The 23,322-nt window shown below is 44.2% G+C and overlaps 1 protein-coding gene across 2 annotated transcripts in view; it reads left to right on the forward strand.

Moving 5' to 3' along the window:
- The window catches only part of EFNA5 (ephrin A5), a 291,263-nt gene that overhangs the window by 222,375 nt on the left and 45,566 nt on the right, over positions 1-23,322 (forward strand). For both annotated transcript variants that reach the window (XM_040239726.1, XM_040239727.1), the window contains exon 2: positions 15,236-15,528. In XM_040239726.1, the coding sequence (XP_040095660.1) occupies positions 15,236-15,528 (293 nt within the window). The remainder of the gene's footprint in view (positions 1-15,235; positions 15,529-23,322) is intronic.

Here is a 23,322-nt window from a genome sequence, read left to right on the forward strand (position 1 = left end):
AATGAAAATGGTATTGAACAATAGCAATATAATGCAGGGAAACAGTTTGTAATTCAGCTGGAAATTGCTAATGCAGCAGACAGTTGAGAATATAATCAGCTCAACTTTCCTAGGAAAACACAAGCGAAATTTCCGCTATTTTTCTCTCAAATCCTTCTCGTCGGGCGGGAGTGAGGGAGATGCTCTGAACAGCACTGGAAAGCTGGTCGCCCCTGAAGAGAGAGTTTCTGTATGCCCTGGGTTTTGAATGACGTCCACAGGTCCTGGGAAGAGCTCCTATTTAAGACTCACATTCTCCCTGGAGACTTGTTTTCTGAGAGACTAGATAATTAACAGTCCTGAAAAGAAACAGCTGGATGAGACGGTGCTCAAAGTTCCTCCCTCTCGTGTGCATCTCTCTTGTTTTGATGCAGAAGGAGGGTTCTTATGAAATTATTATCGAATATCACGTCCCAAGGGAAGACCAGGGGCTCTCTCTTCACAAGCCTATGTTACGCACGCTTTGCACACTGAAGAATTCATAATTGCTGTAGGTTAAGACCGGTAAACGCGAGTCATGTCTAGAACGGCAGAGGCAAGCAAGTTGGGTGTTTTTAAGGAGTGAGGCATTAGGATTTTATTGCTTTCAACGGTAGTAACTTCCTTGTGGTTGTTCTAGAGTCAAAACCAACTGTGTAGAAAGTTTTATGTGAGAGGAGTGCACAGAGTCGGTGCACACAAATACTTGGCTACAACTACAGTGCTGAGAATTCCATTATATTTTACTTCAGTGAGTGCTTGGAGAAGCTGGGTTGCAATTTACCATTAGGAAAAAATAGGAGTGATCCATCTAATTTTGAGTCTCCCTATACGTTTCCATTCCAGTACTCTTGCCTGGAAAATCCCATGGATGGAGGAGCCTGGAAGGCTGCAGTCCATGGGGTCGCTGAGGGTCGGACATGACTGAGTGACTTCCCTTTCACTTTTCACTTTCATGCATTGGAGAAGGCAATGGCAACCCACTCCAGTGTTCTTGTCTGGAGAATCCCAGGGATCGGGGAGCCTGGTGGGCTGCCGTCTATGGGGTCGCACAGAGTCAGACACGACTGAAGCGACTTAGCAGCAGCAGCAGCATACATTTTCCTAGTCATTGGAACCAACACAATCTCCCTACTCGTGATATGAATTTTCAAATGTCCTAATGGTCCAACAGAGAAGAGCAGTATTTCATGTTTCCAGAGACATCCACACATCTCTGCCATCTTTGGAGATATTAATTATATCTTGAAGCCGCCACCCTGATTTTCAAAGTCAGCAAAACTAAAGTCATACTCTGCTGGGAAGTGCCACTGGGCACCTGTGAGTTGCTTCCATCAGCTTTCATGACCAGAAACTTGTATTTAAACCAAAACAAAAGCCAGAAGCCCCGCCCCGTAGTTCCAACCTTTCAGCTCGTTTCCTCCTGTGGGTTCGAATGGCTGGTTACCTCTCAGGACTCACAACCCTGATGGGGTATGTGTATGCTCCAGACCTTGTCCCAGGCGTGTGGCAGACACACGGAAGCTCATGTCACAGCCCGCAGGAGCCAAAGGAGAGGCGACTCTGCCGCCCGGACCTGCCTCCCTTCCTGCCCGCCCTGTGCATGCCTGAGGCAGGGTGGCCTCTGCAGCGCAAACAGTGGGTCTCCTTTGCAATAGCCCTGTGCCCTGTGCTTCCAGGCTGCCCACCTGGCCAGCGCGTGCCCTCTGTTCCTTTCTCCAGTCGTGTTCACACGACCGTAGTTGCCAGCACTTTTAGGGACCAAGACTCAGGCTTTTCAGTTAATGGCTGGCTTCCTGAAAACATCCTCGGGTGGGTTTTGGCTGCAGTGAATCTTTTCTCAGCTCCAGGGTACCTGGCACAGAGAATCTGAGAGGGCGCTAAAGTGAATTCCCTGTTTGGTTTCCCTTTCACTTTCCAGAGATGGGGGAAAGGTATATTTTACATTTGTCTCAACTACATTGTATGTTTAGGATGGAGAAAAATCTACGTTCCCTTTAGAACACCAGATGCCTTGTGATTTTCATTAATTGTCACACACGGAGTGGGTACTCAGATGTTACATTAAAACATCAATGAAAGTGCCCTGTTTTGTAAATAAACAGTGCGATATAGTCCCAATTGTCGCCACCCTGGATACAGATTTTGCGCTCCATTCCAGGCCCATGTCGTAGCTCCCATAGGTTTCATTCATACCTTTGTCATTTTTTTGACCCAGTGTACCAGAATTGAGTTAATGACTCTATCATAGATCACATTCTCTCTCTGTTGAACTTGAACAGGAAGACAGTGTTAACGTGGTCGTGGAAGAAACTCTGAGGTCTAGGCTTGTACTGTCGAGTGCTGAAGAAAGCCAGTTGTGACCTGTCTTCTCAAGGCCCTCGGTGCTGAGTTGTCATCCAGCCTGGCAGGCCCCTTATCACGCGCTTATTTCATCATCTCTGTGTCTTGGCATTAACCATCCCCCTGAAATCCCACAATCTCCCCAAGTGGCTCGTTCAGAGCTTGTAGCAGGACCAAAAATTCTGAAAGTTCAAGAGGAGGGTCATGTGTGTTCGCTTTGAACTGCAGCTCTTCTCTGAGGTAGACAGTTTGAAAGTGGAGCTTGCTAAAATGGAGGGGGCAGCGGAAAAACACAAGTCTATTCTCTGTCACTGAGACAGACAAGCATTTAAGTAGGCAGGGATATTAGAGCACTTGAGAATCCCCTAAAGTGCTTAGATTTATTTCTGAGAAATAAATGGTGAATTGTTTATTTCTTTCTCTCCCTTATGTTTTCTTGGGATAGAGCAATTAGTTTCTTATTTTTTATGATTGCATTATTCTTGCATATATCTTTCTGTGGTCCAGGCTATAAAAGTAAATAGAGGATCCAGCTGTATGAATGAATATGCTTTTAATGAGTGTGGGGAGGAAATAATAATACTAAGTAGTATAAAACCATTTTTATGTGATGAACCAAAGTACCTTTGTTCCCCAGCTCCCCAGTCTTGAGCCACAGGCCCCCAGTAAATGCCTGTGTAAAATGACAGCTTCATGCGTTCTGGTGTTAACAAAGGTACCTCACAGTGTGTTTGGTCCCCACAATGCACTTAATGTGATTTTTTTTGGAAGGCGGTGGCATATTCTGTTTTAATTTCCAGGGTTGAGGAAGGGTAACATGGAGTACGTGACTTTTCTCTAACACCCTTCATTCTATCTTTGGGTGAAAGCCTTGCTGAAACAGTGAGATAACACAGTTGCTGGGTGATAATACAGTCATTTTCGTGGTGCCATGAGTTAATTTCAGAGGTGAAACTATCCTTACGCAGGAATATAATGTGGCATCTCCCCTCAGACCGGCCACTTGCTCAGAACAGCAGGTGGATGTCGAGTGTCTCCTGTGTGCAGGGTGGTGTGGGCTGCCACCAGGCCTTCCCTCCACCCTCTGGTCTCCCTTACTCCCTCTCTTCCTGGCCACTCTTCTCTTGTTGTTATTCAGGAATTCTCCGTGTCTCTGGAGTCCCTGGCAGTGATGTAATTCGAAAGCACCCAGCCCCAAATCTACCATTAATTAACTTTCAAACGGCCTGTGTTAGTCTCCTCAGGCTTCCATGACAAAATACTACGGACTTGTTGGCTTAAGGAATAGAAGTTTACTTTCTCATCATTCTGGAGGATAGAAGTCCTGGGTGAAGGTCCAGCGGAGCCAGCTTCTGCTAAGAGTGCTCTTCCTGGCCTGCAGAGGCACAGGAAAGGAGAATGGAGATGGGTAAGGGGTGGGGGCATTTTTTGGCGTCTCTTCTTGAAGAACACTAATCCTGTTGGATTAAGGCCCCACCCCTGTGACCTCATTTAACCTTAACTACCTCCATGTTTATCTACAGACACAATCACAGGCTGGTTGAGGCTTCAACGTATAAATTGGAGGGTGACCCAAACATTCAATCTGTAATACCGCCCAAGTAAAAGGAGGGGAAAAAAAAAACCTAAGAGAACCACATCGTGACGTGAGAATTTTGTAGTCAGCTTTTGACCTGACACTTGAGGCCTCTGCCACCCGCCAGTGGCCCGTGGGAGCACATTCTGATGGTGGTCACAGGGGAAAGTTGGAAAGTCCCAGGAAATAGCCAAGTGCCAGTTTGCCTTCCCTCCTTCCAAGAGAGGAGGGATGGGAGAGGAGATTTCTAACACCCAGGAATGCTCAAGGACAAGGGATTGGTTCTAGTGATTTTCTACAAAGATGTGAGCTACGCTTTGGCAGCTTTGAGGTGATGAGAAAGTTGCTTTCCTTTCGTGACCCTGGCCTGGGGAACAAAGGCTGGGTGTCCTGACAGCAGAGGCACATTCTGGTCCCTGTGACTCCTGTGAACTGGGGCAGACCCTGGGCATACCCTAGCCTGGTCCAGGCCTGACCTGAGCAGAAGGGAGCCTCGGAACCAAAAGATTCTCAGGATCGCCAGCTTGTGGTTGCTGGGACACTGCTCAGAGCAGCACAGGGGTTGGCAGCGGCTGAAAGGGAGCCTTGGGTATTCCTGCCAATGTGATAGGCACTTGTAGGGTTTTGTGAAGCCGGCTGATGAACCCTCTCAAATACAGGCACCCAGTGCTGCTCAGCTGTGTAATTGGGATGGAAATGGGCCAATGAGAGGCAGCAGTTTATTCTTAACCTTTGGGGAGTCCTGTTCCAGGAGACTCTGTGTGGGGGAGAGAAAGAAGCATTACAAATAATAAGCTTCTCCGCCTGATTTGTAATGAATTAGTAATAAATGGCCTTGTGCACCCTGCAAGTCTGACGATCGCAGAGCAGCTCCAGCTAAGAGCACGGGACCACATCTTATTTTGATCAGCTGTAGCATAGCAAAGACATGTAATTATCATAATCTAACAATTAGCCTGGCATCACTTTCCAGTGTTTAATTACCCCGATAAATGGTAATTGAATAGAGGACTTAATGACGAGAGAAACTTCCATTCTGCCTTAGGTGCTGAAGTTGTCTACCCGGCTAGGCGTGATGCTCTAGCGTTGCTTGAACAACAGGCCTGATTATCATTTTCCTTTCTGCCTTTGGCTGTTATTTTGTTTCCTGGTCTTGACCTTTGTCTGTCATATTATTTGGCTCTTATCAACGTTTGATACTGGGGTCCAGAACACAGAAGGAGGTTATTGGGCACTTTGCAAAGTTTTGTCTGCTTTTAAGTGCTGCTTCTAGTATCCATCAGCTATGATTTCCTGTCTGGGACGTCCCTCAAGTCACCACTATGTCCAGACACCATGATGAGCGTTGGGGATACAAAGATGAGTAAACTCCAGGAGCAGTCTACGTAAAGAAAGGAAGCCCCGTAAAAATGACTGGAGTCATCAGTGCTCAGCTCAGCTCAGCCGCTCAGTCGTGTCTGACTCTCTGTGACCCCATGGACTGCAGCACGCCAGGCCTCCCTGTCCATCACCAGCTCCCAGAGTCCACTCAGACTCACGCCCATCGAGTGGGTGGAGCTCTCAGGGCTATGCCAGCATTGTTGTTGTTGTTGTTTTCCTACATCTATGCATTTACCTTGAATGAATTCAATATTGTCTATGACTACGTACCACCTACTTCCTAACCACTCCAGATCACTTCCGTCTCTCCAGATTTGTATCCAGCAAGGTCCTAACCACACCAAGTGACAATAGCTACTTTCTCATGTGCTGATTTGCATGGAAACAGCAGTAATTTCTGCTTTGCATCCTAAAGCTTTGTATAAAGCACTAGTATCACTATTGTGCCCTAGCTTTGCAAGGTTCTTGCTTACCCTGGTCCAGTGACGATCAAACATTAAAAAAAAAGCCATAGAACATTTATTCTCTTTCTTCCAGCTTGTGTTTGTTCATTTAATAATAAACTAATAGAGATTAGTTCCGTGCCATGTAGATCTCGGACACCCCACCCCAGTTTTTTTGAAAGCTCAGGCCATATTTCAGGGTTAGATGGTAATGATTCCAATAGGTTATCATCAAGCTATAATACAAATATTTATTTTTCTGCTTATACAGTATAGGTAAGGAATAATATAAATATTTCTTTACTGCTTGTACAGCAATAGGTAAGGACCATGAAATCATTATTTGAGCTGGTTAGTAGTAAGGGCATTAACTGTGGCTGTTTGGTTATTGTTCTTAATTTTGAAACTGGAAAGGACCTGAAATCGGGCTGGGTAAGTCCATCCTTGTAGGATACAAAAAGGGCCGCATGTGTGTGAGCCGCTCGGCAGGCAGCTTAATGGTCTGACTGACTCTCCACCCCCCTTATGCCCTGAACAGAGTCCGTTTGTTGGGTCCTTTTTCTCCCAGGATGGTGGCTGGACAACCTGGTAACGGACTTCCTGCATCTGTTTTCGGATCTGGGTTGTGGCAGCTGCTTCGTTCCATGTGCTCGACACCCCGTAGACTCTGGATAACTTTGGATGTGAAGGGCAGCTTGGTCTGGAAGCTCCTGACCAGCAGGAGTCAAGAAGGAGCCCGTTTGGGGTGATGGAAGTGACCTCCGTGAGGTCACACACCAATTGCCAGATGAGAATTCTTTATTTTATTTTAATCCCTTTTAGAAAACCATTTGCAGTGGTCTGCATTGTGTCGATGGCACCCCACTCCAGTACTCTTGCCTGGAAAATCCATGGACAGAGGAGCCTGGTGGGCTGCAGTCCATGGGGTCGCTAAGAGTTGGACATGACTGAGGGACTTCACTTTCACTTTTCACTTTCATGCATTGGAGAAGGAAATGGCAACCCACTCCAGTGTTCTTGCCTGGAGAATCCCAGGGACGGGGGAGCCTGGTGGGCTGCCGTCTATGGGGTCGCACAGAGGCGGACACGACTGAATCAACTTAGCAGCAGCAGCAGCAGCTATGTGTCAGGTCTGTGGGACTCTGCCTGCTTAATTCTTTGGCTGATTTAGCCTGTTGATGTCGACACATTCTTACTTCAAGCCCGAGGCCTCTTTAGGGGCTTGGAAGCAATTAGACTGTCACCCAAAGCTCTGGGTCCCTTTCTGAAAGGAGGTCTTGTTTAGGCTCTGCCAATTTAATGCTTTGTTTCCTTTGGAGTTCCTCAGTCAAGCTAATAAAACAAACCCCAAACAAGTTAAAACACTGGAGGACAGAACATTTGTGGGCCTTGTATTTGAAACAGGTACCGCATCTGGGAGATTTCAATTTTAAGAAGTCATTCAGCCCTAAGTGACTTGTACTAGAAAAGCAACAAGCACAAGGCATTGAGATTTCTGTCCATCTATTTGAGATGAGTAATTAGCATTAATTGAGTGATTTTTAAATGACTTGCTTTTAAAGCACACACACAGAGAAGAAAAGGGACAGGTTGGTATACTAAACCACTAATAAATTCTAAATATCTGGCCAGGAAAATTACATCTTATTCTTATCACCAACAGCTCCTGAACTGAAGACAAAGCTCTCATGCCACAGAATTCGTGATTACTGAAACATTTATTTTTTTCTTCCAGCTTGGATGTGTAAGAACGTCATTGGAATTTTCGTTAATGGATAAGCAGAGCTAGGAGGTGGCTCTGGGTTCTAAATATTTTGTCAGAATTGTATGCTTCGTTGAGTGAGAGTGTGTGTTGTAGCCTACAGCCTTTCAACTGCACAAGAAAATGTAGAAGACATATCTGAAATTCATCCTTGAGTAGGTCTTCTTTTAACTTGTAAATCTTCAGTTTTGTGAGGATTTTAGTCATTCTCGGTATGTTCTAGAGCCTGAAAGACCGGGATTAGGCTGCCTGAAATGATGGATTTCTGTCATCGTGTACTGTATCTCATTCAGCCTTAACAACTGGCCTGGTATTGGTACAACTGTTTATGACTCTGATATCTCAGAACTAAAAATGAAGGTCAGTGACCAATACATTTGAAAGACTGGCATGTTTCAGCCTGTGTGGGAGAGGGAACATTTAAAATCAGCAAAGCAAATTTCTTTAGCTCCCAGTGATGTGAACATGATTTATCCACCCCAAGTCTGATTTGCTGTTTATATTTCTCACTTTAACCTCTGCGGGAAAACAAAAAAAGAACGTCTTCAGCTTTAGGATCCGAAAGCCATAAGGCTGGCATTCTGTGCTGAAAGGAGTAACAGAAGGAGACAGGAAAAGGCATGTTATGCAACAGAGAACGCATCCTGCCCATCTCCTCCCAAAACATATTTATTAACCAAACCCCATGTCTGTTGCTGAGCCCATTAGGCCCTTCAGGACAGATGAGAAATTCTTCTGGTTAAAAAGAGACATCTTATTCTCAAATTAAATCCATAATAGAATTGAAAGGCTGTGCTGTCAAGACACAGTCACTCTAGATTTAGTTTAAAATTTGGGAGGAACCCTGAGCTGATAAATTTGCCTAATCTTTGACCATAAATCATATCCTTCTTTTACATTTCAATTTCAGAATGTAATAGATTAAGTTGCCCCGTAATTAAAGAAGTGACACTGTAGTCCCGTTCAAATAGGAATATTAAAACAATCACCGCCTTGACAGATTAAAATACATTTAAAATGTAATAATCAACTATCCAGCTCATGAAAAATAACATTTTCATCACTGAGTCCTTTAGAACATTCCACGAGATGGGGATGAAAGTGCCTCATGGCTTCCTGACATCTAACAGCCGCCCTGTCTCCTTTCAGTAACGCCGTTTCTCTATTTATGGAGTGAAGAAACTTCACTCGGGAACTGCTTGATAAAATACCTGGGTACATATTTCCCTGGAAGCAGGCTCTCTGCTGCGCCAGCAGCATATGCTAAAGGCCAATTTGGAACATTTGAAATGTGCCCCATACCCTTTCTTTTCCAGCTACTGAAAATGAAGTACGTTTGGGCTTTAGCAAAGGAGGATGGCATGAGAGGAGCGCTGCAGGGGCAGGTGGCTGGAGGGGATCTCGGAGGCCACAACGCTGCCGCTTCCCTGCAGCCTGAGCCCAGGGCACCCCCGTGCGTCCTATGGACGCGGCCTCCCAGCTCTCAGTGTCCGCCCCACGAGCGCAGATGGTGGGAGAGGAGGGAGGAAGGGCAAGGATGTGCAGAAACCACCCACTGAGACAGGAAGCTAGGTGATGGCTCCTTGGCGGAGCCAAGAGGAACCAAGGTCAGTGTAAGCTGAGAACATCCACTCGAGGTCAAGGCCTGGAGTGGGCAGGTACCAGGTGTCCCCTGCAGACTGACCCACATTTGAAATTATTTAGTTGGGAGCAGAGCCCCACCGATCAGGTTAACTGTGGTCATCAAACAGTGTTTGGGTCCTTTTCTCAGCAGAAACCTGGTGGTACATTGTTGATAACTAAGAGAAAAGACAGCCTGTCTTAACTTCACCTCTGTGGTCCTGATTTCATCTGAATTCCAAGACTCAAGCTGTGATTCCCTTTCTCCAGACAGGTTAAATAAGGAGATAGATATCTTCAGTAGTTTAAATGTATCACGAAAACTGTATCTAACTGTGAGATGCCATCAGGTGAGCACTGAAGAGAAAAGAAGACAAACACACTTGTCTGCATAGAGACTCTGTAGCTCGAAGCCCACCTTTCGTTGTTATTTTTGCTGTTAGTGGCCCCGAAACTGTATATATATATATATATATATTATCCAACCCTCCAGGCAGCCTCTAGGTCATCAAAACAATCATGAATTGCATAATTCGTTTTAGTAGGTGAATTGATTACAAAGAATTAGTTGCCATGCTGAATTTTATTCTTCTTCATTAACTAAAATGATCCTTTCACAATATAGATGACGTTCTCAACCAGTCTACTGCCAAATTTTGACAAATGTGTACAGTGTGTTCTTGTCCTAACAAAATATACACACTGTTGTGTATTACACGGAACACTGACCTCAGTAGCCACGCAACCCAGTGGAGGACAGGGGCCATAAGTCTACGCCCATGAGATGCCTCCCGGCACCTGGGACTTGGGTTATCAGATCAGAGCCAGAGCAGTAATCATTTCACTCAAACACAATCACTTTTCTAAGGGTGGCAACCGTGCATACTTTCACACTGTAAACCACTGTGATAATTTACTAGGGATTATATTGTAATTATTGTTGGCCTGTTGTATGCAGCCAGGAATTCTTAACAATTCATACCATGCAGTGGTTTCAGAGAGGTAGAGAACCACAGGTCCAAGGGATGGAATTAAAGACTAGAAGTTAAAGAGGAGACATTTGTAAGAAAATGTCCCAGAAACTTACAAATGTGTTCAAGCAATGGGCTTCCCATGAAATTTGTAAATATTGGCATGTGTAATCATTCTTCCTAGAGGTGACTTTGCTCATTTAACATGAGCTAAAGCTCCTGAAAGGAGTTTCTTGATGGAAAAAAGTTCTCTTTATGTGAATGGCTACGGATCCCTGTGAAAGATTGGGAGGATGCGTGGAAGTCAGGAGCTAAGCTTGTGATCTGGGACTTATGCAGACACTGACGCACCCTTCAGCCTTGCCTGCAGGAGTCTGGGATCAGCCTAGTGAGAAAGAGAGCAGCACTTGGCCCCTTGTAGCAGCCCCTCCTAGAAGATCAGTGTGAACAGGACGAGGGGAATTAGAGCCAGTGATTCAGGCCATTGTGGTTAGGACAGAAGTTACCTGCTTCAGAGCCCATCAGGCTAGGGGTGAAATTCTAACTCTGCTACTTGTTTCCCGTGGCAGGGGGTGGGTTCAAGAAGAATGAGAGCTTAAGAATTGATGCTTTTGGACTGTAGTGTTGGAGAAGACTCTTGAGAGCCCCTTGGACTGCAAGGAGATCCAACCAGTCCATCCTAAAGGAGATCAGTTCTGGGTGTTCATTGGAAGGACTGATGTTGAAGCTGAAACTCCAATCCTTTGGCCACCTGATGCGAAAAACTGACTCATTTGAAATTGAAAAACTGACTCATTTCCGATGCTGGGAAAGATTGAGGGCAGGTGGAGAAGGGGAAGGCAGAGGGTGAGATGGTTGGATGGCATCACCGAATTAATGGACATGAGTTTGAGCAAGCTCTGGGACTTGGTGATGGACAGGGAGGCCTGGCGTGCTGTAGTCCATGGGGTCACAAAGAGTTGGACACGACTGAGGGACTGAACAACAAAGTGGATAACAGCTTCTCTGTATGTCATTTTCTCGTTGGTGTAATGAAACTAATTGTAACTACCCAATAAGGATTTCACGTGACAACATAGGTAAAGCCATAGTCTAGCGGATTCCGGACATGACAAATGTTTGTTGCATCAGTGAACGAAGGAGAGGACTGAACCCCCGTGAAGAGTGAGAATCGTTCCTCTGGCAACATTCAGAGAAGACCTGAGAACTTGACTTTAGCAATCAAATCTCAGTTCTGAGGTCACACTGCTTGGGTTTGGATTCTGCCTCCGCCTGTTTGTTCCTGTGACATTAGGCATGCTGCTTGACTTCTTAATCTCGGTTTCCTCATCTCTGACTCAGGACGCTAGTTGTATCTATTCTATGTGATTGTGATGGAGATTACGTTGAGACAATGAATGAAGTATAATAACCACTCAATAATATTAGCCATGCACGTGTGCTTCCTCACAGTGAGGCCAGGAAAGAATGATTCAGTGCCACTTTGTAGTTGAAGAGCATAATTTGGGAAAGTATTAGACTAACCCTCAACCTTTCTTTGTTCTGTACTCAGCTACATCACACAGATGCCTTTTATGAGTCCATCTTGTCATTATTTTTGTGTTCACAACGTCCATTCTTTGAAATTTACATTAGTAAACTAATTTATGCAAATTGAATATGTGAAACAGAAGTGTAGGTTGATTCTTTGGTAAATCATAATCATTTCTCTGTCATATGCATAGAAGGATATCCGTACTAACTGCTGAGATAATCTCATATTTAAAAACCAGCTCCAGGGACTTCCCTGATGGTTCAGTGGTTAAGACTCTGCACTTCCAACGATGGGGTGCAGATTCGATTCCTTGTGGGAGAACTAAGATTCCATATGCTATGTGGCCATAAAACTAAAATACTTAAATTTCAAAAAAATAATAAAGAAAACAAGGAAATAAAAGAAACATCTTGAAAAAATAGGTAAGAAAAAGTAAAACTGGCTCCAGGGTGATTCACATAACATCCCACACAAAATAAATTGTCTCCAGAAAAGGATAACTGGTCAACCCAGTGTAAAGTGGATTTTCAGTCTCATGGTTTGTTTATCAAAATTATAGCAGAATTAACAAGGATAAAAGTTAGAAAAGGGTAGCTAAATTTGAGGCCCAAGAAAACCTGCCAATTTGTAGAATAACGCAGTCACAGAATGCGTGCGGGCGGTGGGAGTGTTTTTCCTTTTCTCTTCTAAGCCGGGTCGAGGGCTAGTAGAAGCTAAGATGAGTGACACGGCTTGGGAAACGGAACGACTTCCCCCTTGAATGTCTTTAAAATCTATAATAATAATATAATAATGTAAAGTGCATCTGGGCATTGCCTTCTGCCGCGGTTCTTGTCTGGCTCTGAGCCAGAACCGTCAGCCAGCTCTGAGTGCAGGTGATTGACGGCGCAGACCCTTTTATCTGAATGCTGCAGTGTCTTTTCTTTGTACTTTGGCAGTGATGTTACCTTGATGTTCAAAAACCTTTTAAAAGCAGCACAGGCTTTCCTTGCATCTTGACAAATCGTTGTCTGCCGGTAATGAATAAAAAAGTAAACCTGGCTTCGTGATCACTGTAAATATAAAGAAATAAATACTTCCGAGGGGTTCTTAGTTTTTACAAATGGTTATGTGCCTTGAGACCCCCTTACGGAAAAGTGATCTGGCCACCTTCCCTTATTTCTCTTGCATACATCCACATGGTGCTTTTCAAAAGCATCAAGCAAGTGGAGTTTCTGAGGACCATTTGATATTTGAGGACAGAATTTAGGATTTTTACATGACATCCTTTCTCCGGGATTTTTGAAAAGGGAAACCTGGGGATTATTTTTATTTCTGCTTTATGCGCTAACTGCCACTGTTTAAAAAGCAATACTTTGTTATCTACACATTTTAACCTATCCTGTTAATAGTAATGATGCCTTCTATTCACATGTACCATTTCCTCATCTGAGATCTGAAGCAGGCACGTGTGAGGTCAGCAAGGTGGATTCTCGTTATTATTCTACTTAACACATGAGGAAACTGAGGCTCAGGATGGCTTACGACGCTCCTGCTCAGTCAGCAGCGGATCAAGTCCTTAAATCCTGTTCTACTCACTCAAAATAAGTAGCTCTACTGCTGTTAGCACAGTGTGTTTCAGAAGGGAATCTCGACTTTGTCGATGAATGTTTAGCATCCAGAGCAAAGGTACCAGCATTCACAACAACCTGTCAGAGGTCCTCGATATGTTTGGGTGCCACATTTTAAGGAGAACACTGGCAAACTAAAAGCTGTGAAGAGGGTCAAAATGCTAGAATGATGAGGAGTCTGGAAACTCTATCAGAGATGAACAAAGGATTTTCAAGTCTGGAGAAAGGAGGGTACAGAGACACAGCTGATGTCTCCGAGTGGTTTATGGACTACCTGGAGAAAGAGGAATGAGATTTGCTCTTTGCAATCTCAGGCAGCGGAAGTAGGGCCACTGGCTGGAAATCACACAGAGGGAGATTTATGCTCAGTATAAGGAGAAACTTGCTAACATCTAGCCATGTCCGAAAATGGAAGAGACTAGTTCACCATCACTGCGAAGCGTTCTCCCTGAGACTGACGTGAAGATTATATGACTTTATGGGCGCTGTATTTCAGCAGTAATGTAGTTTTCTCATGACCCTCCTAAGGGCTCAGAGAAGAATTTCCTCACTAGCTAGAAACAAGGGGGTTTTGTGGCCTTTTCCACCCTGATTTTAGAAAGTTGTGTACATAGCAACTCCTGTTTCACACACCACTGGGTCCTGGGAAAAGCTGTTCAGTTGATGGGGAAAGGCACCTTAGTTAAAATGAATAAGCAAAACTTTTCTAAGATAAGAACTGAAGCAGACACGGGGGTGTGTGCAGTGATGTGTGTGTGTGCATATATTTTAACTCTTTCAGGATGGGGTGGCTGTGGTTTTGCTCTTTGCATTTGACTTGTTCCTTTCCCTGCTTCTCGGTCCAGCCCTTTTAGAACACAGCCTATGAAATTGAAAGAAATAAGGGGGAAAGTCATTTGACTTAGGTGGCTTCAACTTAATAGGGAAAGGAGCAGGGCATCAAAACAGAGAGTAGCTAAAACAAGTTTGTGACAAAGCAGATTTTCCAAGAGAGACACCTAATTCGGATCCAAAGTCTCCATTCTGGGTCTAGTTCAGTGGCTCATTGCTTCATCATTATGCCTTTGGGTTTAATTTGCCTCTGAAGTGGAAGTGTTCTAGGAATTTAATTTTCAACTTTTAAACTTTATGATTCTAATTCTCTCAATTTTATCCCTCTCATTTTCCACATTTTGCATAGGAAATGAAGAAGGCGCTCAATTATAACAAATACCATTTATTCTTTAAATTATTCAAAAACATTTATTAAATGAAACATTGCTTTAGAAATACAAAAAGTTTGCTTCAATATATATATGAGTTTAACAGTGAAAGGAAAACAGTCCATCAGTACGTTTAATAGTTAAAATGAAAGCAAGGTGCTCCATTGGCAAGGTATTTGGAATAAATACAGTACAATTCCTCTGGAGAATGGCTTGCTATTACTTAAGATTTGGAACAGCAATATGTCAAACCATGCCTCAAATCATCAGTTCAGTTCAGTTCAGTCACTCAGTCGTGTCTGACTCTTTGCAACCCCATGGACTACAGCACGCCAGGCCTCCCTGTCCATCACCAACTCCCGGAGTCCACCCAAACTCATGTCCATTGAGTCGGTGATGCCATCCAACCATCTCATCCTCTGTCATCCCCTTCTCCTCCTGCCTTCAATCTTTCCCGGCATCAGGGTCTTTTCCAATAAGTCAGTTCTTCCCATCAGGTGACCAGCTTCAGCATCAGTCCTTCCAATGAATATTCAGGACTGATCTCCTTTAGGATGGACTGGTTGGATCTCCTTGCAGTCCAAGGGACTCTCAAGCGTCTTCTCCAACACCACAGTTCAAATGCATCAATTCTTCCTCAAATCATGCGGCCCCAAATAAACATTTGCTACAATAAATCTTTTTAGCCTGAGCATGATTAAAGCCTTCTTCCCCCGCCGATTCCCAACAGGCGCCTCTCCTCCCTGAGTAACCGCATGGCTCTCTACCTTCCACAGGTTCCAGAGGGGCGACTACCACATCGATGTCTGCATCAACGACTACCTGGACGTCTTCTGTCCCCACTACGAGGACTCCGTCCCGGAAGAGAAGACGGAGCGCTATGTCCTCTACATGGTGAACTTTGACGGCTACAGTGCCTGCGACCACACATCCAAAGGGTTCAAGAGGTGGGAGTGTAACCGGCCTCACTCTCCAAATGGACCGCTCAAGTTCTCTGAGAAGTTCCAGCTCTTCACACCCTTTTCTCTAGGATTCGAATTCAGACCAGGACGGGAATACTTCTACATCTGTGAGTACACAGCGATTTTTGTGTGTGTGTTAGGGGGCAGCTACACAAAGCCAGACTAATATTTTTTTTTTAAGCCATGTTTCAGAGAATTGCAGAGAGCTAGACTCTGCCTTACGGATGTCTCCTTGTAAATGCATACACCAGGATCCCTTGATACATTAGCTGGAAATTGGGAGCACAAATTAGATTAAAGACACAGCGCCTCTCCCTGTATGAAACTGCGTGTCAGCCTGTTCAGCGAACCACTGCTGACTTGTATTTCTTTTAAATGAAAATTGCTAGGACTTCCCCAAAGCTCAGGAAAAGAAAAAGAGATTCCTGAAAGGAAAATTAAAGGAAATAATTAAATTTACATAGCTTGAAGTCATCGGATTTCTTATTCAGGTGTCAGCAATATCCTTTCAATCATCCACATGTTCAAGGAGGAAGCCAAAGCGCCTGCACATGTCGGCACGCTGACGATAAATACTCTCTTTGCACCAAGGAGAAAAGACAATTATTAAGAGCAGCTGTGTCTTTAAACAGGAAAGAGCGTGAAGAAGTGTCTAGAAAGGGTTCCCAGGGAGCTGGTATAAGTGAGTTTCCCACCTGTGAGCGTTGAGAGACTCTGTCCTGAGAGAGCTCTAAAACTTTCCCCGCAGACCTGTATTAATCACGTGGTTATGGCCTCGTATTGTCCGCCATCCCACACACCGTTGCGTCTTCAGGCTACATGCTGGTCATAGTAGCGCTTCTCAAGCTTCACTGTGCACAGGTCACCTCGGAATCTTGCCATCAGGCAGATTCTGATTCAGGGGGTCTTTGGTGTTTGGAAAGCTTCCGGTGATGCCGCTCCGGTCCGTGGACCATACTTGAGTTAGCAGAGTTGTAGGAACACCTAAGTCAGGCCTCTTGCTGTGTGCCTGGACTTGCCTTTAGCTAGGATCAGGTATTTTGTGCAAGTCGCTCAGTCGTGTCCAACACTTTGGGACCCCATGGACTGTACAGTCCATGGCATTCTCCAGGCTGCAGTACCGCAGTGGGTAGCTATTCCCTTCTCCAGAGGATCTTCCCAACCCAGGGACTGAACCCAGGTCTCCCGCAGGGAGATGCAGGGAGTGCAGGCAGATCGGATCTGTAAGCCATCCGGGCTTTCCCAAGTGTTCTGTCGGCTGAAGATAATAAATGTTTACGGTACTTTGGTCTAAAGGACGTGTGCTGACCAGATCTATCATGGCTCAGAAATTTGGTGGTGAGGGGGTGGGGTGCAAAATGAAAAGACACTCTCTGTCCTCAAAGAGCGACCGTCTCATGGGGGAGCAGACGTGTAAGCCAGCAGTGAAAGTGGAAATGGACAAGTGCTGAAGGCCGATGAGTTGCCGGGAGCCGTGGGAACCAGGGGAGGCAGGACCTCACCTGCTTGGAATGATCAGGAAGTGCTGAGCCAGGCAGGGCCTCCCCACGTGCTGAGCTGCTTGTCACTGCAGACAAGATAAAGAACAAAATGTTCCTGGTTTTCTGACTCACTGCTTCAACCCCACTGTCCTCCCCCGCAACCAGCGCCTCACCCACACTTTTTAAGTCTACAAAGACTTCTAGCTCCTTTTCTCCAAAAAACAGGGTTTTCTAATAAGCCGGATTTCCCCCTCACAAGGGCACTCTCACTTATATTGGAGTTGAATTTAAAGAGGAAATTGAACAGTACCAGTTTTATTATTTCAGCACATACTTCAGTCGTTAGTCATGAGAAAACATGTAAAAGTCTTGATCGTTATCTCACATTCAACCCATAAAATAAGAAAAGGAATATTGAGTCCCACAGATGGAGGAAACGCTAGCACACAGTGGAGCCACACGTTCTCAGGCCGCGGGCTCTTGCTTCTTGCTGATTTTTTTACTTTGTGAAAGAATCTCATTCAGCAAATGAGAAAGAGGAAAAAGGAAGACTTCAGTTGTGGGACAGCAACTCATTAATCGCCCAACTCTAAAATATCATGCTGATGCAAAAGGGAGCTAATGCCAGTTTCAAAATTTTCATACGGTTGCTTAGATTAGCCAACAACTGCAAAAGCAAGAAGCAAAAATGAATAGAGAATGCTAAGATGGGAGACATACTCAACAGCTAAATGGCTGACTGCATGATTATTAGAAATTACAGAATCCACTGAGGTTCATAAGCAAGGTGTTTTTATTCAAATACACCCATGGTGCTTATGACTGGTTTTTCCTCATTTGTGGTTAAATTCAATATTTCACTAAAAATCATTATGTGTCTTCTATAACATTCATTTAACAGAGTCATTTAACTGTCAAGGGCTCCTGTCAAAGTAATTGTTCAAAATGCTTCAAAATATCAAGAGCTTCTTTGCTGTTCATCTGAGTTAACCTGAATTACTTTTTTTAAAATGAAAGGTAAAATAGCACAAAATTAGCAGCAAAAAGATGTTCATTTACAAGAGGTGCAGTGGCCTGGTCATTGGTTAAATTGAATTTTCAACCAGGTTTTAAAACCAGAAGTGCTTCCTTCCCTGTCTTTTTAGTAGGAAAGGGTTTGCTCTCTTCCTTTCACTGCTGAGAGTGGATGTCTTGCAAATGTTTCATATACTGTGGTCATAATTAAACTAAAGGATTCTTAGGGGAGGGTTGGCCCTCAGCTGAATTTTCCTCTCTCCTAATATGCGTGGAATGAACACGATGATTGGGAAACGGCTCTTTTCACACTTATTACCTTACAAGGGGCTCTAACTGCTGATCTCAGGAGCCAGTCTGACTGCCCACTTGTCATTTTTATAAAATGTCCTTACTAGGCCGGGGGCATATTTCAGCTCCTCAAGGCCTGAAAATCCCTTCCAAGTTTTCCAAAAGAAAAATGCAAGCTATACAGCGTTTTGGCAGTCCTGCTTCAGGGCGCTGGAGGAAGGCTGAAGCTCAGTGGCAAGTGCAGAGGCCCAAGATGCAGGTCAAGTTTGGACTGGGGCAGGGGCAGGGGGAGAGGAACATTTCATAACAGGAAATCCACCACACGACTTCGATTCGGGACGCAAATCGGAGTGTTCTTATCAAGTTCTGCTTTATTTCCTCCTTCAGTTCAGTTCAGTTCAGTTAAGTTCAGTTCAGTCTCTCAGTGGTATCCGACTCTTTGCAACCCCATGAATCGCAGCACGCCAGGCCTCTCTGTCCATCACCAACTCCCCGAGTTCACTCAGACTCACGTCTGTCAAGTCAGTGATGCCATCCAGCCATCTCATCCTCAGTCATCCCCTTCTCCTCCTGCCCCCAATCCCTCCCAGCGTCACAGTCTTTTCCAATGAGTCAACTCTTCACATGAGGTGGCCAAAGTACTGGAGTTTCAGCTTTAGCATCATTCCTTCCAAAGAAATCCCAGGGCTGATCTCCTTTAGAATGGGCTGGTTGGATCTCCTTGCAGTCCAAGGGACTCTCAAGAGTCTTCTCCAACACCACAGTTCAAAAGCATCAATTCTTCGGCGCTCAGCCTTCTTCACAGTCCAGCTCTCACATCCATACATGACCACAGGAAAAACCATAGCCTTGACTAGACGGACCTTAGTCAGCAAAGTAACGTCTCTGCTTTTGAATATACTATCTAGGTTGGTCATAACTTTTCTTCCAAGGAGTAAGCGTCTTTTAATTTCATGGCTGCAGTCACCATCTGCAGTGATTTTGGAGCCCAAAAAGATAAAGTCTGACACTGTTTCCACTGTTTCCCCATCTATTTCCCATGGAGTGATGGGACCAGATGCCATGATCTTCGTTTTCTGAATGTTGAGCTTTAAGCCAACTTTTTCACTCTCCTCTTTCACTTTCATCAAGAGGGTTTTTAGTTCCTCTTCACTTTCTGCCATAAGGGTGGTGTCATCTGCATATCTGAGGTTATTGCTATTTCTCCTGGCAGTCTTGATTCCAGCTTGTGTTTCTTCCAGTCCAGCGTTTCTCATGATGCACTCTGCATATAAGTTAAATAAGCAGGGTGACAATATACAGCCTTGATGTAAGTTATACAAAATTAAGAAAATACTAGTTGGAAATATCTCACAGAGTTTCCTGTTTACGTTAAAAATAAAAATATCCTTCACGGGTCTAGATCCTTTATTTGTCCCAAGAATGACTGCACCACGGCTTCGTTTCCATGGGAACGGGCAGTCTACACTAAGTTGTTGGAATCACCGATAACTGGTCAGGTAAACCAAGCCTGTCTTCTCAATTGGACAATTACTGTTTTTAATCTACAGGAGGGATTTTGTTAAGAGTTTGACACACTAGAATAGAGAAGGTCAGTGTTTTTTCTATCAGTTTATCTATAGATTTGCAGAACTGCCCATCAATAGATGATGGCAATAGTCTTTTATATAGACTTCCTAAGGCAAAGAGTTATTTTAGAAACTTCAAAAACACTCCCTTTAGAAATGATTCTCATAAGCATTAACCATGAGGACATGTTTGAAAGAAGTTTTGTGTGGCTATTTTTAAATCAGACCAGGCAAGGGGAATAAATAAGGGCACTGCAGGTTATTTTCATAAGTCAATACAACCGCTGATTTTGAATGTCCTCTTTGATAAAGTGAGGAAAACTGAGTACTGAATCCTTGTCTTGACCTAACTAGGTATATGATCTTGGGTAAATCATCTAATCTCTCTGGATTTTTAATTTCACATCTGTAAAATAATGAGGCTGTGATACATGATTTAAACTCCTTCAGTTCAGTTCAGCCGCTCAGTCGTGTCCAACTCTTTGTGACCCCATGGACCGCAGCATGCCAGGCCTCCCTGTCCATCACCAACTCGCAGAGTTTACTCAGACTCATGTCCACTGAGTTGGTGATGCCATTCAAGCATCTCATCCTCTGTCATCCCCTTCTCCTCCGGCCTTCAATCTTTTCCTGGAATCAGGGTCTTTTCCAATGAGTCAGTTCTTTGCATCAGGTGGCCAAAGTATTGGAGTTTCACCTTCAGCATCAGTCCTTCTAATGAATATTCAGGACTGATTTCCTTTAGGATGGACTGGTTGAATCTCCTTGCAGTCCAAGGGACTCTCAAGAGTCTTCTCCAACACCACAGTTCAAAAGCATCAGTTCTTCAGCGCTCAGCTTTCTTTATACTCCGACTCTCACATCCATCCATGACTACTGGAAAAACCATAGCTTTGAATAGACGGATCTTTGTTGGCAAAGTAGTGTCTTTGTTTTTAATACGCTGTCTAAGTTGGTCATACCTTTTCTTCAAGGAGTAAGCATCTTTTAATTTCATGGTTGCAGTCAGCATCTGAAGTGATTTTGGAGCCCCCCCCAAATAAAGTCAGCCACTGTTTCCACTGTTTACCCATCTATTTGCCATGAAGTGATGGGACCTGATGCCATGATCTTCATTTTCTGAATGTTGAGTTTTAAGCCAGGTTTTTCACTCTCCTCTTTCACTTTCATCAGGAGGCTTGATGAAAACTTCCTTGGAGTGTTAATATGTCATAGGGTCCATGTACTTGGGTGGACTTACCATTGGTAAAATGGCCTAGCGCAAAGCCTTACTTAGTAGGTGCTCAGCAAATGCTAGTGCAGAAGAGCTTTCTAGGGGAAAGGAGTGGAACCGCATACGAGGATCACTGGACTAGCCCTGCCTCGGCCACCCAACCGAGCCCTGGGTGTGCGGGCTTGACCAGTGCGGCGGCTCCTGTCTGTTTACCACACACACACACACACACACACACACCCGCCACATCACTGTGCTATTATACACACAGACACACACGGACGTCACATCAGTGCGCTATTATACATACACACACACACACCACATCACTGTACTATTATACACACACACGTGCGCACACACGCCACATCAGTGCACTATTACACACACACACACACGCTACATCAGTGCACTATTATACACACACACACGCCACATCAGTGCACTATTATACATACACACACACACACCACATCACTGTGCTATTATACACACACACACGCGCACACACGCCACATCAGTGCACTATTATACACACACACACGCCACATCACTGTGCTATTGTACACACACACACACGCCGCATCACTGCACTGGTACACAGACACACACACATGCACGCCACATCACTATACTATTATATACACACACGCACGCCACATCAGTGTACTGTTATACACACACACACGCCGCATCACTGCACTGTTAAAGCGCTCCAGTGACTTCCTGTCTGACCAAGACAAAGTCCAAAGTCGAAACCTGGCACCCGAGGTCCTCCGAGGCGCGTGCTCTCCGCACCGCGGCGTCTGGGACTCCTCCTGCTGCCGGCTCTGCCTGTGGTCTGTGCTCCGGCCGCCCCGCTCGTCTTCGCTGTCCGGCGCCCCGACCTCAGGGTCGTGGGCTTCTATGCCCTCCTGCCGGAGGCTCCCGTCCACCCCGGCAGCCGCCTCCCTTGCTCTCACTTTGTTGTTGTTCTCAGTCGCTCAGTCCGACTCTTGGTGACCGCATGGACTGTAGCCCACCAGCCTCCTCGGCCCGTGGGATTCTCCAGGCAAGAATACTGGAGAGGGTTGCCATTTCCTCCTCCAGGGGATCTTCCCAGCCCAGGGATCAAACCCGGGTCTCTTGCATTGCAGGCAGATTCTTTACCAACTGAGCTATGAGGAAAGTCAGTGAGAGACCTACAATAAGGAAAATAGATACCACTTTTTAAAAATGATACTAAAAAGGCAGAGAATTCCAGCATTTGCCATATCTAACGTATAGCTGATCTCCTTTAAAAGAAGATATGTGCAGGAAAGACAGTGTATAGTCAAAGCACTCAGATGGAAACCAGAAGTTTCTGAGACATTATTAGGCAACACTCTTCCTAAGCTTATTGGCAAGTAAACTTGAATACACGTGGTGCTTTAGTTTTACCCCTTTATAACTGATATGGTGATAGAAGTATGGAGCTCATCAGTTTCCAGAAGTATGGAAAATCTCATCAATGAGAAGAACTTTCATGGAGCTGAAGCTGTCTGCTCTGGTCTTTTTGGTGTATATATATATATATATATATATATATATATATATATATATATGTATATACATATATTTAATTAGAAAGAAAATCATGAGGACTGTTTATGTTATTATGAGCATCATTCTTAAATCCATACTTGAATGCATGTGGTTAACTGCTAGTTCTCTGCTTTATGTTCTTTAATTAAAAGTTTATAGTCTTAAGCTATGAAGTAATTTTAATATGTACTATACAGTTTTTTTTTAACTGACCAAAAAAAAAAAAAAAAGAAACCTAAATTCTGAAGAGATATCTTATTGAGATGATCAAGATAATTTTCAGAAATCATTTGATTGTACAAGATAGTTACAGACTGTCCTTTACGAGGTGTAGCAATATTCAGGCAATCCAGAGAATACCAACATAGAGAAAGTGCTTCACTTGCCAACTGGAAATGTTCCAGAGGCTTATTTACAGGTGAACTGTTTGGAACTTAGAGTGCTGTTTCTTCCACAAGTGTTTCTAAAATCAGGCAAGCTCTCCATAATGTGGAAAATCTGTTGAACCATAATATTGATTTAAACCTGTATATTTTAAGTCAAAAATAGTAGAAAATAGCACATAGAAGTGTTGATCATTGTTTAACAAATAAATACTGCAACAGTAAACCAAATGGAACAAAAAAGCAATTAAATTCTGTCTTAGATGCTATTGTTTGAGAAAAGGAGATAAATTAGAAGCATTAGGTTTCGCTACAGCCACTGCAGCAGTTCCCTAGTTTCTTAGTAAGTTGTTTTGTTCATATGCTGGGGATTATATCAAAGCGCGGG

The sequence above is a fragment of the Oryx dammah genome, unplaced genomic scaffold (assembly GCF_014754425.2).
Source record: "Oryx dammah isolate SB20612 unplaced genomic scaffold, SCBI_Odam_1.1 HiC_scaffold_5, whole genome shotgun sequence".
NCBI classification, from domain to species: Eukaryota; Metazoa; Chordata; class Mammalia; order Artiodactyla; family Bovidae; genus Oryx; species Oryx dammah.